The sequence below is a fragment of the Trachypithecus francoisi genome, unplaced genomic scaffold, assembly GCF_009764315.1.
Source record: "Trachypithecus francoisi isolate TF-2019V2 unplaced genomic scaffold, Tfra_2.0 Lachesis_group8, whole genome shotgun sequence".
In the NCBI taxonomy this organism is placed as follows: Eukaryota; Metazoa; Chordata; class Mammalia; order Primates; family Cercopithecidae; genus Trachypithecus; species Trachypithecus francoisi.
This window is the reverse complement of record NW_022681473.1, coordinates 111,913,078-111,929,917: the sequence shown is the minus strand read 5'-3', so window position 1 is coordinate 111,929,917 and position 16,840 is coordinate 111,913,078. Positions and strand designations below refer to the sequence as shown.

Sequence of the window (16,840 nt, the reverse complement as noted above, 5' to 3'; positions counted from 1 at the left end):
AGTGCTGTCTGAGCCCCCGCTCTGTGCTGCCTCTGAAGGGTACCTGCTCCTGGTCCTCCTGCCAAGAGGAAGCAGAAGGGCTTCCCCAAAAGAGCGCACTCCCTTGAGAATGAGATGTTCACCTGCTTTGGGGCCCCCACTAGCCTTCCAAGCCCTCTACTGGGTCTTCATATTTACAAAGTTCCAGTGTCAGCCTGAGGAGCAGCCGACCAGGAGACCCCAAACACACTTCAGGTGAAAGTGGATGTCAGACCTCCAACCCCTTGAAGCCCCAAGTCTTCCCATTTCTAATTTTCTGTCCTAGTGCCTTCTCCCCCTTGATTCTCGCATATCCAGTGACAGCTCAGGTATCCACAGAAGTGGAGGTACAGGGCATTTGACCACAGTCTCCAACCCACAGGCAAATTTAGGGGGCCGCTACTTTCCCTAAAACAAAGCTGTAGCAGCAGCAGGGAGAGGGGCGGGTGAATCTAGCCCTGGCCTGCTAAGTCAGCCAGTCTGGAGACTCCTTCATCCAACCAACACATGTCTATTCCACAGGACTGTTGTGTGGATGGCAGGCACATCAGGTGGGCATGCTGGGCCTGCCACCATGCGGCCTCTTGAAGCCAGAGACCCCAGCCCTCTCCCTCCTGCAACCCCAAAGGTGGGACCTGGCTCACCTAGTTCAATTTAAAATGGTCAAATAATTTTGGTTCCAAGATTGTCAAATCTGGGGCCTTCGGGTAGGAGAGCCAAGTGGCATGACAAGGGTGCAGAACTACCACAGAGACCCAGAGAAACTGGGTCACACACTCACGGCTGGGATTTCCTCAGATCCGTGCCAGCAATGGTGTTCAGTGGCAGCAGGTGCATGGCCAAGCTGCTTCAGGTACCACTGCAGCAGCTGGCTCTCCTGCTCCAGCAGGAGACTCCAGAGGACCCCCGACTCCGTCAGCGATTCCATTGCCCAGCACGGCTGCCCCTCCCAATGACGCCTGGCTCCCTCAGCACTGACTCCTGACTGTCCCCACACGATGAAAAGAGTTGGTCTCCCCTGGCTTGACTGCGGATGGGCGGCCTCTGGTTTCTCGGCAGAGGGCCTGTGTGACTCTGACAAGTGTCCTTTCGGCTCCTAGAACTACGTGTCCAGCGTGAAGCTTCACAAGTGAGAGGAGGTGGTCAGTGCGGTTCTCAGGGCAAGCTGGCTGGCCAGTCTCCCATGGCAGGCTCTGCTTTGTCCTTCTTGGCTGGTCCACGGGCGGAGAGTAGCCCAGAGGTGGTGTGGTCATGCACCTCCCCCTGGTCAGTGCAGTCAGTCACCCCAAGGGTCCAGAGGATGCAGACGGCACAGCAGGTACCCAGGGCCAGCTGGAGGTCTGTGAGGCAGGCCCCGGGTAGACAAGCAGACTCTGCAGGACAGCGATGATCCACAGCCGGGTCCAGGGTCTAGCCCCACCAATCACTCACACGCAGCAGAGTGACTCATAGTTGGTCTGAAACTCCAGTAAAGGAACCGAATGCCCAGCTCCCCAGTCCTGGTCTGTCCCATAGAGTGGCACGTTTAATCAACCTCTACCCTGGGCGGGCACTGGGCTATGACTCACAGCCCTCACCCAGGCAGAGCAGCCACCACTGGCTGCAGCAACAGGGCCTGCTCTCACCTCCAGCCCAACACACACTCCCTTCCTCAGCCCCTGCTCTGCTCGCCTGACCAGCAAACAGCTTCTTTGTTAGAGTCACCCGTGGCAGAGAGGGAGGGAAGGAGGGGGGCAGAACGGGTGGGCGGGCAGAGCAGGGCCCTATACATGCTTCAAGTTACAGGATCTGGGTGATGGTCCTGGCCAACGTCCTCCAGTAACCCCCAGCTGAGCCTGGCCTCCCCAGCAGATGTTTCCTGCAATGGAAAGTTGCTGGCCAGGGCTCCACATGGAGGCGTGGAGTAGGGAGGGGAGGCAGCGGGGCACTGCTGTTAGTATGAAATCTGAAATGTGAGACTCAAGTCGCCAGGGACTTCCTGGAGACACTCTTACACCTCACCAACCCATCCATCCACCAACTTCCCCATAGCAGCAGTAGCAGCCTGGGGATTTTGCTGACCCAGTTTCAGACATGCTGGTGGCGGAGAAGCTGAGATCAACAGCTTCAGGATCTGTCTGAGGCACCTTCTTCCTTCCCATGGACCCTGTACAACCTCCAGCATTAGCAAGAGGGGGATCAAGCCCAAAAACATTGTCAGATCTTAAGGGCAAAGTAGCAATACTAAAAGCACAGATTTTGGTCCTCAAAGCAGCAAAATCCAGGGAAATGAAAGCCAGGCCAACGGGGCAAGAAAGGTCCCAGACCAAGAAGCTAGGGACAGGGATGAGACAGCAGTGGGGCTGGGAAGATGTGGATTCCCAGGAAAAGTCAGACCCTTAAAACAAATGGAGCCGCCCCCTCACCCTTCCCAGCTCGACCACCTTGCCAGAAGGGTCTTGGCCTGCACAGGATGAGGAATGGTGCTTTTGTCTTAGGAGTCTCGGTAATTTAATATAGCAGCCCCCAAACTTTACTTAAAAATGGCCCAGTGAACACATTTAAAAGTGTAGATTCCAGGCTGGGCACGGTGGCTCATGCCTGTAATCCCAGCACTTTGGGAGACCGACGTGGGCCAATCACTTGAGGTCAGGAGTGTGAGACCAGCGTGGCCAACATGGTGAAACTCCATCTCCACTACAAATATATATATATATATAATATAAATTAGCCATACATGGTGGCAAGTGACTGTAATCCCAGCTACTCAGGAGGCTGAGGCAGGATAACCGCTCGAACCTCGGAGGTGGAGGTTGCAGCGAGCCGAGATCGCATCACTGCACTCCAGTCTGGGCAGCAGAGAGAGACTCTCAAAATAAAAAAAAAGTAGATTCCAAAGATGCTAATTCAGAGGAACCTGGATTCTCCCAGGTAAACAGTGTTGGAGAAAGTAGAAGAGTCTGACTCCTCCCGCAAACCCTCCCCTAACAAACTTCTACAATCCTCTCTAGATGGATACCCCATGGATGCAGACGCGGCTCTCCATTCGTGGTGTAGCATGTCTCACTCTAACAGAAGGATGCCTTCTCCAGGAAGGATCTATGCCTCAAACAGGTTCATATCTTCTCCTGCACTTGCCGTGAAGTGTTGCAAATACAGGTTGAGCATCTCTAATCCAAAAATGTGAAACCTTTTGAGCCTCAACATGATGCCGCAAGCAGAAGACGCCACACCTGACCTCACGTGACAGGCTGCTCAGGTGACACATCCCGGTTAAAACATAGTCAGCACTTTTCTTCGTGCATAAAATTATTTAAAATATTATATACAATTATCCTCAGGCTATATGTATAAGTGATATGGGAAATAAGTCTGGTGTTTAGACTTGGGTCCCAAGATATCTCATGTGAAATATATATGTGTGCGTGTATATGTGTGTGTATATATATATGTAAATATTCCAAAATCAAAAAAAAAAAATCAGAAATCCAAAACACATCTGATCCCAAAAATTTTGGATAAGGGATACTGTATCAGGTGCTAAGAAAGTATTTACCAAGTGAATGCATTCCTTATCTACCTCTCAAAGGATGCCTGTTGACACTGCATCTTACATGTACACACAAAGATCCCTGGTTCCATAGGTTTGGCGTGTCAGTGCCTGGTCGCTGCCAACACTCTCTCCAGCACACGTGTGAGCTTCTCTTCGCCCTGCATGTCAGCCCTATCCTGAGCAGTGTGGCAGGCAAACGTAGCAAGTCCATTTTCCAAGGTGACCAGAAAGCCTCCCTTGGGATGACACCAGACCCCAGTATGTAAGCTGTAGGTAGCTCCAAGAGACTCTGGATCCTTACAGTAACTACCCGAAAACATCTGAGAATTGCTACAGGCCAAGTGGCTGCCTGGGCTGTAAGGGGTGAGATAGAGACAGGATGTGCCCTGTGAGATAAAGCCCTGGGAGATGAGCCCCGTACGCAGAAGCCTTTGTCTCCCCGACACCCACACCAAGGGCTGGGCAGGGCTGGGTGAGAGTCAGCAGAGAAGGAATTGACCCTGGGCTAAACATTAACTCTACGGTAAACATCAGGAGCTGGGACCAAGTGGTACCCTCTTCCCAGGGCGAGAAGGAGGGGGTGGAGGAGCCCAGGAGAAAACAGATGGATTTCGGTGGAGCATTGATCTCACCTAGGAAGAAACCAGTTAAGATCCACACAGGAAACTCTGACCTTGCAGCCAAATCCAGATAGGCAGAAGCCAGATGTGGGACTGGAGACGAGGAGGTAACTGAGCAAAGGAGGGAAAGGGAGACTGAGGCAGGCATGGGGGCTATGCAGAAGGGTAGAGAAGGGGTGGGGCTGGGCTGGGGGCTCATCTGAAAAACGCAGGATGGGAGCCAGGAAGACCCTTCAAGTTGGGAGTAAATACAGAGGGGAGACAGACAGAGGTGGAGGAGCATCGTCAGTCCTGGGGCAAGGCCAGGTGCCAGACAGGTCTCCTACCCTCTCCACTGCCCACCCCCAACACCCTGAATTCCATTCCTGTAAACCTCTGTTCTTTTGCTCTCTCACTTACGCCAGCCACTCCCCAGGCTTGGCACCATCCCTCCCTCTCCTCCACAAAGCTGCAGCCCTAACTGCAGGTGCTTCAGGCAAGCAGGGTGCTAAGTCTCAGGCAGCTGCCAGGGTTTGGGCTCCTATGCTCTGATCTCAGAAATGCTCCTTCCTGGGCTGCCATAGAGAAGACTGCCCGCAGGAATGCACCAGGAGGCCAAGGAAAGAAGCCCCTGTGACCTTATGACCCCTTGGGGGCTGAGGGGGAGTAAATTTCACCCCTCCTGCCCCAACGGCCCTAGCCAGGTGGCCCCTCAACTCTGCCCTTGGCTCCCTGCTGAAGGCAAAATCCTATTTCTGCTTTTCCCTCCATCTCATGTCTGCTGGGACAGCTCCCTTGATTGGAGGGCCCTGATTAAGACTGGGATGGTAGACTGGAGCACTGGGGATAAGGAGAAGTACATATAATCAGGCCTGGGAGGACTCAGGGTACCTGTAGATGGCACAGCCTTCAAACCCCACTCTGGTCCTGACACTCTCCTGCCACGGCCTCTCCCCGTGTCCCTGGGGTCCAGCCACTTGCCTCTGCATGACTCACTCTTTGAACCAAGCATGTTTGTCATCATGGCGATGGCGTCTCTCTGGCTAGCCATGTAAAAGGAAATGCTTTTGTCTTCTGCAGAGAGGCAGCAGGTGAAGGGGGAGGCTGGGGCATGGGCTGGGTGGTGGCTGGGCTTCCTTTCCTACCAGACCCAGGCTGCTCCAGTGGGCCTGAATGCTCTTGCCACCATCAGCGATTCTGCAGGGCACTGGCCCTCACTGCTCTGACTCCAGCCAGGGGTTTCCTAAGCATCCCCAGGGCTGGGCATTACAATGCCTTTACCTATCTGAAGGACTTCCAGTGTGATGAATGAGCCTCAGATATCAGAATGGCTGGAGCGCTGACCCTAGGATCCAGAGGGAGGTGACAGAGGGCCAGCCACCAAAGCTGAGAAGGGGAGAGGCAGCAGGAGCAGGGCAAGGGCCTCCTGAAGAGGCGCAGATGGCAGCTGTGGAGGGTGCTGGGGAGAGGAGCTTGTTCAGCTGCAGCTCCTGAGGAGGCATCTGCACACGAGAGCACGGACATGAGCACTGCACACTGAAGGAGCAGGGGTGCCCTGTTACCTGAGGGCGGACTCCCAGGGGGGCCGCACGACTCCAGGAGAGGACGGCCCCACACACTCCTCAGCAAAGAGCCCCTTGGGTGCTTGGCCTCTGAGAATGCATGATCTGAGCTAAGTGGAGAGTCAGGGATGTTTTTGTAATGCACTTGGGATGAGAGGGTGGAGGGTGAAAGGAGACAAGTGAGAATTAATAAAGGAAGAGGAAGGACAAGGCCGGGAAAAGAGAACATCCCAAGGGATGATTCAAAGAGTCGCTGAGGTCCAACCGCTTCTGCACACCCCTGGCGCAGGTGGCACCATCAGAAAAGCAAGCCTCCGTCATGCCCAGCTCCTCCGCTGGCTCTCGTATGTGTCATCTGAACCCCTGACTTCTGGCCCACCCCATCCTCCAGCCCGGAAACAGCATCTGCTTCTACCCCATTGCTATGCAGAGTACTCAGGCGGAGGCTAAGGGAGAAGGAATCAGGGGGAAAGGATGGCGGAGAGAAGGGGAGAAAGTAAAGCCTGTTGGAATCAGACAGAGAGGGAAACCTACCTGGGAGAGTGGAAATCAGAGAAACAAGCAAATGGTGGGAGATTAAAAGAAAGGAAAGGGGTGGAGTCAGAGAGCAAAGGGCTGAGAAGAAGCCAAGGAAGCATAGGCTGAGACGAAACAAAAGGCTGAGCTAATCAGCAATAAAAAGAGCAATGACAGATGAGAAGAAGAAAGAGATTAGCAACAAGGATAGGGGCTGGCCTGTCCAAATGGGGATGTCTGACCTGTCTAACAGGCCTGCAGCCACGTGGGTCCTTTTCCCCTACGGGAGCCTGAATTTGTGCGATGCTGCTCAAAAAGGTGCCAGGGGGAGTTGAGTGAAGGATGCTGGGGTCCCCATGACAGCTGGGCTACGGGTCGCTCCCAGGAAGCTCAGCACTCAACCCCCTCCCCTCTATTGAGGCCACAGGCCAGGAAACCTCCTAAAAGGTAATGGGCTGGCTCAGAGATAGAAGTAGAGTCTGGCTTCTCTCCCACCCCAAGATACCTCAGCCCATAACTCCTCTCCACAACTCAGCACAGCCCACCAAATTTCTGCCTTGTTTGTGGTGCTGGGCAGGTGGTGGCCAAGGCTTGCAGATCAACAGCACCCAGGAAGAGCTGGTCACTGGGCAGCAGGATGTTGGCAGCCGCAGGGCTCGTGAGCACATGCCTGACTTTGAAGAAACGCCCAGCGCCAAGTAGGAAAACACACACCAGCCCACACAATTGATCTGCAACACTGTCCCTACATTAAACCCATGCCTCTCCCCTCCAGCCCATCCCCTGGCCAGAGTGCCCTCCTCTACTCTGTCCCTCACAGCCACAGCTACTCCATGCCCACGTCTCCTGCTGGAGCAGAACCTGGTGTGTCCAGGGAGCGGGCAAAGATGGCTTTCCCAGGATTCATCAGAGTTAGGTGTGAGGAGGGCAGGCTCAGAGGGTCATCTGAGGTCAGCCCCTCCACTGTGAAGTCCCCAAAGGGCAGAACACACGGCGGGGGCCAGCCGAGAGCTCAGACAGCTGCTCTGCAGGGGAATACGTCCAAATCCCACCACCCAGTTTGTGTGACTGAGAGGCTGTGGCCTCCGCCAGGCCTGCTTACTCCACAACAGTTTCTAGGTATGCAGCAGCTGCACAGGGCACCCCCAGGATGACCTGGACAGTGGCCCCACGCCACGCCTTCACCACGGCCCCAAGCACCAGGAGGTCTTGTAGGAAGGGCATGCTTTGCAGCTGTTGAAGGGGTCCTTGGGACGGGGTCAACGCCCATCACGTGGGTTGACTCTTCTATCAATGGGGGAAAGTTCTCTGGCTGGATTTGCCCCGAAATGTTAAGGGAAGAAAATGAAGTTCAGGCCCCCAGGCTGCCCCAGCACCAGAATTCTGTCCGGCTCTGGAATGGCCACTCCCTCCCTGACGGGTCTCCTCCTTCAGGCTTGATAGACCCTTATCTAAGAGCCTCGGCTGGCCACGCCTCCTCGGTCCCCTGAATGCAACCCTCCCTCTTCAAGGCTGCCTTGTCCTGCTGCAGAGAATAACCGCTGCAGCTGGTTTAGGAGTAAAGGGGCTGCTAAGGAAAGAAGCCCACAGGAAAGCCCAGTCGCACCTCACACTCCTCCCCCCCACAACCTCCAACCCCCTCCCCCAATCGCACCCCACCCCCTTTCCCCCAACCTCCAACCCCCTCCCCTAATCGCACCCCACACCCCTTTCCCCCAACCTCCACCCCCTCCCCCAATCGCACCCCACGCCCCTTCCCCCCCAAACCTCCAACCCCCTCCCCCAATCGTACCCCACGCCCCTTCCCCCCAACCTCCAACCCCCTCAGGTACCCAACAAGAAGGGAAACAGGAATACTTACATTATACCAACTCTGGCTTTTCTGAAAAGAGAAAATGAAAGAGAAGGTAGAATTAGTCAGGGAAGAGATGGGGGGAAGGGCCGGGAGAAGGGTACACAGACAGCAGAGGGTGGGCAGGGAAGAGGGGTCCAAATGCAGCTGAATGCTTCCCATGTGGTTGCTCAGGAAGGGTCCTCCTTTCTCAAGGCAGTTTCAGAAAGGAGGCCCGGGAGCAGTCCATGATGGAAGCCCACCGCGGGCGGGGTGGCAGGCAGCGGCAGCACCAGCTAGAGCTCAACCAGAAGGGAGCTGGAGCCCCATCGCAAGGTTCTGATGGGGTGCGGGGCGCACGTGGGCATTCAAGACCCAGCCCCCAAATGGGCCCTGACCAGAAGCAAAATGTGATGACGGCCAACCCAGCCTTCTGCTCAGACAGCTCCCTGTAAAAGGCAGGGTGGGACACTTTCGAGGTAGAAAGGGGACTGCCTAAAACTCCCTCCAACTGCACTCTCAGCAGGCGGGTGAGCAAATCCCTCCTGTGCCAAAAAATGGGCTGTACCTAAACTGTGATGGTCGGGGAGTGCTTGGGGGTTCTGCATGGGGCAGGAGGTTGAAGGGTCCATTCCAACCCAGTGGTGCCGTAATTCCGAACAAGCAAAACAGATCCCACCCCAGCTCCAGAACTTAGGTGTTCTCCATTCCCAGACCCAGGAAAAAGGGGACCTGAATGTGTCTCAGGGGAACAGGAGGGCTAGCTAAGATCGTGCCTTGTCTGTCTTCAAGCCCTATGGCCAGTAGTCCTTCATGTACATCCCACTTGAAAGATAGATGGACACGCAGATAGGCAAGCTCATGTGCACATATACACATACATACTCATACGCATACACACACACGCACAAATACACACACGTACATATACACAAACACACACATGCACATGTACACACCACACATATTCACACACACATGCACACATACACACATACACACTACACACACAGGCACACATGCACACACACACACACGCACGTACACATTCACACAGACACGCATGCACACATACACACCACACACACGCACAAATACATGTACACACATATACACAACACACACATGCACATGTACACACCACACATATTCACACACACATGCACACATACACACATACACACTACACACACAGGCACACATGCACACACACACACGCACGTACACATTCACACAGACACGCATGCACACATACACACCACACACACGCACAAATACATGTACACACATATACACAAACACACACACACATACCACACATACATGCAGACATGCACATATACATGTGCCCTTGCGCACACACCACACACATATACACACAGGCACGCACATACACACAGAGACACACACATACAGAAACACACATATACACAGACATACGTTCACACACACATACACACGCACACACACGTGCATGCACACACACAGGCCTAAGCTCCATCTCTTGGTGGAGCTCAGATTATTTTCAGTTTTAGGGATCACTGGGTGGAATACCTTAGCTCTACGCAGAGGTCTGGATCCCCTCCACGTGGTGTTAAAGCGTCCCGACCCAGAAGGGCAGACAAGAGTAGCCATGGTCCTCGAATGTCTGCTGTGTCTAGAGGGGAGGAAGGGACTGCGTGCCCAAGGGTGGGTGTGTGCCCACGGTGATGACCGCTGGTCATGTGATCTATCTCCCCCATTCCACCAGAACTCTGTAAAGATGGTCCACCTTCACCCCGCACAGTGAAACCAGTCCGCAGAGGAGCTGGAGGGGGCTGAGGGGCCTCACGTGGGTGGGGCTGCTTCCCAGCAGCTTTGCCCTCACACATGCCCTCGATGGCCAGGATGTGACCAGAGGCCAATGGCAAGTCCCCCTCTGCAAGGTGCCTTCCAGGGTCACTTCCCAACAAAGCCTGTCACCACGGTCCATCCAAAGGCCACACTCTCCCATCATAGCTTCATCCCCACCTCCAATTCAGAGGTCTCAGCAGGTAAAGGGCCCAAATCCAAATATTAAAAACCATTTTTTCCTGAGAAAGGTGCGGCCACATGGGAGTCCACAACCTGAACACTCGCCTCTAGGCATTGCAGCCAAGGCTACCCACTTCTGGAGGAGGTAGATGGGGCAAGCAGGTGGCGTCTGGGGTCTGCGCCCAGGGATGGCTCACTTCCTGAGTCCTCACACAGAAGCCCTGATTCGGAGCCCACAGGCAGGAAGCTGTGCGGATGTTCATTACAAAAGACACCTCCCAGCAGTGGGAAGATGCGCTCTGGGAGCGGCCGGCCCCAGCGGCCCCACAGTCTCCTTGTGCCGGCCCCAGCGGCCCCACAGTCTCCTCAACTGCAACCCAGGTCATGAGATCTGCTTCACAACGGAGAAACCATCTCCCAAGTTCCCAGCTCCTCGTATCAATGCCGTGACCTTCGTATAAGACACTAGCAGGAAAGGGGGCAACAGGAACATGGGCTGACAGGGGGACCCCAGATGCCTGTGACTCCTCCTGCACGGGCTCCCTCCTGCCCCAGCTAGACAGAAGTAGATGGCCCCTTGGCATGGACTGGCACACTGGCGCTTGCGCCTTCCAAATCTGTGTGGAACAAAGTATGAGGGTCACACACAGCCTCAGGCAGGGAAGCCAGTCCTGTCTCTAACTGCTCTGTGATGCCCTTGCATCTAACGTTTGCTCTTTTGTAAAGGGTAGATAAGAACATGTTTAAAGAACTGAAAAGAAACGGGAAAGATACCAAGGAGCAGGACTGTGCTGAGGCTCTGCCCTGAACCAGCAATCTCCAAGCGGCTTCTTACGTGCTGCCACTGAGGGGCCACAGGAACAATGGGTGCCCCCTCCAGCCACGTCCAAAGCAGCCCCCGAGCCTGTCCACTGTGGGCAGGGGTCCCTAAACTCTGCCCAGCCTGTTGGAGGCACATTCAATGCCTGTGGTTCTGCATTCCCATAAATGAATCCCAAAGGCGCTGCCAGACAGGAAGGACCCAGACCCACAGGTGCAGGGAAGTCAGAGGAGCTGCAGGCCTCTGAGGGTGAGGAGGGGCGCCCCTCCTCGTCTGGCTTTAGTTTGCTGTAGAGCCCCTACCTGGAGGACCAGGTCCGAGGGAAGGCAGGCACAGAACCAGGGAGCAGCGATGGAGGCTTCTCTGACAGCTTATAATAAATGGATTCGGCCAAAGAGGAGGAAGGGAGTCAGGACAAAGACACAGCTGTTGGGGACACGCTCATTTCTATCATTTTCCCTAGAAGGTCTGAAAAGCAAGCACTTATCGGAATGCAAGGCCCCTGGAAACAGACCCAGGTTACTGGGAGGTGGTTTCCAGAAACATCTCGCACTGCAAAGGCTCTGGGAGTCTGGAAGATTAAGGTGCGGGGTGTGGCGGGGGGCGGGCGGGGACTAGGGGAGCTCTACATTTAGTAGGAATTAGAAATAAAAAACAATTCTTACTTTGATCAGGTTAAGTCTGTCATACTGGAAAGAAAACCACAAAAATTAGATTTGAAAAAAAAAGGAAAGTCAAAGGAGGGTCAGTGCCACGGCGCGAGGACGATGCCCGCACGGCGGCGGGAGGGCAGGAGGCGTGCAGCTGGGCAGGAGGAGCCGTGCTCTGCCGCACCTGCTGCGCGCGCCCTCAGGGCAGGTGGGAGAGCGGTAGAACGGCCTCTCGCTCCCTCTGGTGGCCACAGACTGTCACTACAGGGCGGAAGCTGGGCGGCAGCACAAACTCATCGGGAGGGAAGTGCTGGGGCGGGGCTACACCTAGGAGGGCTCGCCCGGGCTGCAGTGATGGATCCAGAGGGGTCGGGCCTTAGCGATCACCTGGTGCCATGCCTACATAGTAGCAAATGAGGAAACTGAGGCCCAGAGAAGAAAAGAGAGATCCCGTGCATGGGACCTAGGCAGAAGCAGAGGCACTGGCCAGCTTGCCCAAAAAATATAAGGCATGGTGTCCTCTGGGGTAGCCAGGAGACAGGAAGTGAGGTGGACTAGCTACAACAGTATCAGTAAAAATAGCTATGAAATGACTTGCTGGGAATACATGTGATTAACCCCAGAAGATGTTCCACTGGGGAGGGGCATGTCCCCATCCCGCTACCAGACCCTCCTCTTTTCGCTGCACCATCTGCTCCAGGCCCTGGCCTTCAAAGAACCTAATTCCCCTACTGGTTCTTGTGTTCCTCTTCTGAAGTCTGTGTGTCCTGCACATGCACGTCCCAGGCCAATACAGCCGCTCCCAGCTCCACCTGGGATACTACGGTGTCCCTCCTCACACAAGCCCGTCCTATGTTGACTCCATTGAAAGGATGGCAGGGCAGGTGTCAATGGCAATGATCAGTGGGAGAATGAGGTGGGGAAGTGGGGAACCAATGTCAGAAAACTCAGAATGTGTCTGCCAGGGATGGGCGTGGCATCCACCCAATCGCCCAGGAGAAAGGAGACCTGCGCTCACCCCAGCCCCTCCCTCCTCAGTTCCTACGAAAAGGCCCAGATTGGCTCCTGTTTCCTGCTCGGCTCTCAGTCCCTTCATTATGACTCCTTTTAGCCTCTCCAAAATCCCACTCAGAATTCTACCTGGTCCCTGACGCCTGTCCTGGCTACCCCATTCAAATGATTCATCCTGCCTCGGAGCTTACAGAACATCCCCAATCACTCAAGAGTCACGCTTGGGGTGTACAGAGTCTGGATGGAAAAGTGTGCAGGAGCAGGGAGCGGGGAGCCTGATGCCCATGTCAGGCCATATCCTTCCTCTTGCCAACTGAGCCTCCAGCACCCACTAGTCCCACATCAAGCCAGAGGTGGGAGGCACTCAAGAGGGGCTGCCACAGGGCATTTCAAAACCCCATCCCCAGATATCAGACATGCCTGCACCTGCCAAGCTGCTGGAGCCCACAGAAATCTCCTGCTGGCTTCCTCACTCCAGGTGAAGCTCCTCCTCCCCTGTCCACGGCCAGCGACGGCCATTTAAAATCCTCAGAGCCAAGATGTGCATTTAGTCTGAAGGTCACAGACTACAAGACTAGCCGCGTTGCCCCTTGTCCTTCCCTCAGGAAAGGGAACAGCTGTTCACCCTCCTCCTCCCCAAAGCTCTGAGAGACTTGGGACGATTATTTTTTTTTTTTTTTTTGAGACGGAGTCTCACTGTAGCCCGGGCTGGAGTGCAGTGGCCGGATCTCAGCTCACTGCAAGCTCCGCCTCCCGGGTTTACGCCATTCTCCTGCCTCAGCCTCCGGAGTAGCTGGGACTACAGGCGCCCGCCACCTCGCCCGGCTAGTTTTTTGTATTTTTTAGTAGAGACGGGGTTTCACTGTGTTAGCCAGGATGGTCTCGATCTCCTGACCTCGTGATCCGCCTGTCTCGGCCTCCCAAAGTGCTGGGATTACAGGCTTGAGCCACCGCACCCGGCCGGGACGATTATTAAGTCATCCTCGGCTTCCCCTTCTTCAGGCTGCATCCCGCCCCCTGGCCCCATGGGCCTTGCTGTTCCCCAACACCTATCGCTCACCCTCCACTCACTGCATGTTCTCCTATGGCCTCAGAATTCCTGGGCTCCCGGGAAAGACTCTGGCACTGACCACATCTCTCCAGGGTCTGCCAATGTTTGCCAACCTCCAGGCATTGGCACCCCACCCTCTGGGAGAAGAGCTCCCCCCTCTGATCATGATTCAGGATCCTAAGCACACCATGGGCCCCAGTCTGGGCAGTGGGTAGAAACGCTAAGGGGTGCCCAGGCTGAGCAGCTCTCAAGTGGATAGGAACAGAGCATGCAGGCAGAGCTCCTGAGGGCGTGGCTGCTGCACCAAGGAACTCATTGACCTGAACCCCTGCCCCTCAGTCAGTGCAGCCCTCCTGCCATCCTCACTCACCACTGCTGGGCAATCCAGAATCCACCACCAAAGGGGAGGGCCTGCAGTATGACCAGATGGGGTCTCCTGCCCCAAAGGAATGAAACTAATGCCAAGCAGGACTCTGTTTCTCAACCGCACCATGTAAGGAGGGAATAAACTCCCAGCCAGAGGCAGTGTCCAGGGAGCAGGCAGACATGGGTGCAGGGTGGGGAGTGGGGGAGGGTCTGTACTCCGACATCAGGTGCAGTGAAAATGGGCCTTCAATGACTTCCAAGCCAGCCTGCCGGGGGACAGTGGGGCCGGCCCTTCTGGGAAGGGGACCAAGCAGGATATAAGGGCCAGAATCGGCAGGGCCAGAGGGAGGGGGTGCTGAGCACTACAGACAGATCGACACTAGAGGGGAGATAAAAGGACAGAGACAAAAGATGGCTTACTTTTGAGAGGCGCTTGTGAGACTAAGACCATGCATGCAAAGAAGGTATTTGGGAAATGGTGGGGAAGAAGAGGAAGAACAAGAAATCAAAAAACAAATTCAAGTGGGAAGCCAGCTCCCATGCCTCCCAGGGGTCCCCAATTACCCCTTCCCAGGCCCTGGGGGTCCCAGGGTGAAGAAAAGCTTCCTGAAGGAGCCCCTGGACAAAGACATCTTCTGTTCCCCGAAGGACCGAGGGTGGGGGAGGACATCTCTGGAGAACCATAACTAGCCCAGGGCCCCCCACCCCCCGGGCCTATTTTAGGCCTATCCATGGGCCAAGGGCCCCGGTACTCAGGCGGTAGTGCTGACATCCTTGGGAGGATGGAAGGGCCCTGCCACCCTCCTCTCTGCCAGGTGAGTAGCAAGTGGATTAGTGCAAAGGTAAGGCAGGAATGACGGCCAGGGAGGAGGTTAAAAATAGCATTCTGCAAGGTTCCCTGAGGACTCTCGCTAGCAGTATAGCTGTCCCAAATAATGTTCCCTTCTACCCCCGCTCCAGGGACCAAATTTGAAAACGGTAGCAGGAATAAGCAGATGACCCCCTAATGATTCCCAGAGCATCTCCCCTCCAAATCTAAAAAAAGTATGAGCCTCCCTACCTCGCCCAGCCCGCCAAGAATGCTTAGCGGGGAAGATATTGACCTAGGGTCTCTCCTGCCTGTCCCGCCTCACCTCACTGGATAACGACTATCTCTGGGCCATTACGGCTGTTAATCACGTGAGGACCCTGGCAGATGTCCTCCAGCTCACCACCCCAATATCGCTCCCCGCAGCCCCTGACAAGGAGGTACCACCTCCAATGGGGTCCCGCTCACCTTGGAATTTTTGCCGCCGCTCCGGCCGGACTGGGAGGAGCAGCTGCGCTGCACGCCCTGCTCCGGTGTGGACGGGGACTTGTCCGAGGAGTGATCTGAGCCCTTCTCCACCATGGTGTCTCCGTCCTGGTTCTGCGGGGTTGGCGAGCGAGACCGCTTCCGGAGGATGGGCGAGCAGGCCGGAGTGCTGCGGTTGGAGTTACTGGCAGTGCTGCAGCGGCAGATGGAGAGAGGGAGCGGGGTGGAAAGAGAAGGAGGAGGAAAGGCAGGCAGTCAGTGATCGAGGCCAAGGACAAGTCCAAAGGAGCCAGCTCAGGGAGCCAGGTGAGGGGCTGGGGAGAAACCGGGAGAGGGGCCCAGGCTGCGGCTTGCCGCACCGTAATACTGCCGCTGGCCACGGGAGGGCAGCAGTGCCCATGTGCCACGGGCAGTGTCAGCGCCATGACACAGACGCAGGACGCCAATGGGCAACTGACATTTAGACATGCATCCATCCATCTGTCCGTCCAACCCATTATTGTTTGAGCCCCTATGATACGCCCAAAATTGTCTGGGGCATATAGAATTTAATACTTGAAAGGCTCACTGGAGACCTTCCAATACAATCGGCTCATTTTATACATGCTGCAAATGCAAAGCTTCTATATTTTGTTCAGACATTTTTGATCATGACAATAACAATTACAATCCTGCTTTTCACAGCCTTCACGTACACATTATTGCTTAAAACATTCCACCAAGGGAGTAATGGCAAGTACCATAATCCCTACGTTAAAAAATGAAGACCAATGCCTGGCAGAGGGACGCTAAATGCCCGCTGATCACAGAGGGCTTTGGAAACAAAGTGCGGCTCTTCTGATGTGTAACTCACCCGCACCATATTATTTCCTTGTAAGGAAGCCACGTGGGCTCCTGCTTCCTCTGCCCGGGGTAAAGATGCGCACAGCCGAAGTTCTCACATTCCATATCCCCATGTCCCAACATTTATTCCCAATAAGTACCTTGCACTTCCCACAGGACCAAATCCACTTACACCAAGGCTTATAAATTGCAAATAAAATATTGACTATTTGATATTTCAATTCTGTTTTAAATGGACTAGAAGAAGAGATGAGAGACAGAGGGGAGAGAGAAACTGAATGCAGTTAAATGTTTGCTTGCGAGAGTGGAGAAAGGAAAGAGATGGAGAAAGGGAGAGGCTAAGGAGAAAGTGCCAGCAGAAATGGGAAGGAAAGGAAATGTGAGATTGGAAAGCCAAAGAAGCATGGGGCCGGAGGGGTGTCCTGCCCACCCACTCAGCAATCTCTCTGCCGGGTCAGGCTTCAGGAACACCCTGGACCCCGCTGCAGGCTGCATCCCAGCCTTCCCTCGGGGAGTGGGGTGCAGGGCTGGGGACACTATCATTTGCATGAAGATGCAGCTGTGACCTCAGATGTTCCATTGGCCCCATTTGCAATGAAAACCATGCCCCTTTCAGCAAAACCTTCCACCTGGGCATCCTTAGCGGAGAGAAAGGGAACAAATCCCAAGAGCCTAACCCAGCAAGTGTGGGCAGGAGGGAAGCTGAGGGCAGGTAGTGGGGTAACTTTTGGAAG

The 16,840-nt window shown here is 54.9% G+C and overlaps 1 protein-coding gene across 15 annotated transcripts in view; it reads right to left on the bottom strand.

Moving 5' to 3' along the window:
* GRAMD1B (GRAM domain containing 1B) overlaps positions 1 to 16,840 on the bottom strand; it is a 284,882-nt gene that overhangs the window by 40,005 nt on the left and 228,037 nt on the right. For 14 of the 15 annotated variants that reach the window (XM_033203816.1, XM_033203818.1, XM_033203820.1 and 11 more), the window contains 2 exons: positions 15,246 to 15,456; positions 8,089 to 8,109 (listed from right to left, as the gene is read on the bottom strand). In XM_033203816.1, coding sequence (XP_033059707.1) covers positions 8,089 to 8,109; positions 15,246 to 15,456 — 232 coding nt within the window. Of the gene's footprint in view, positions 1 to 799; positions 2,032 to 8,088; positions 8,110 to 15,245; positions 15,457 to 16,840 lie in introns of those variants that run through there. The other variant, XM_033203823.1, reaches the window with a different exon arrangement.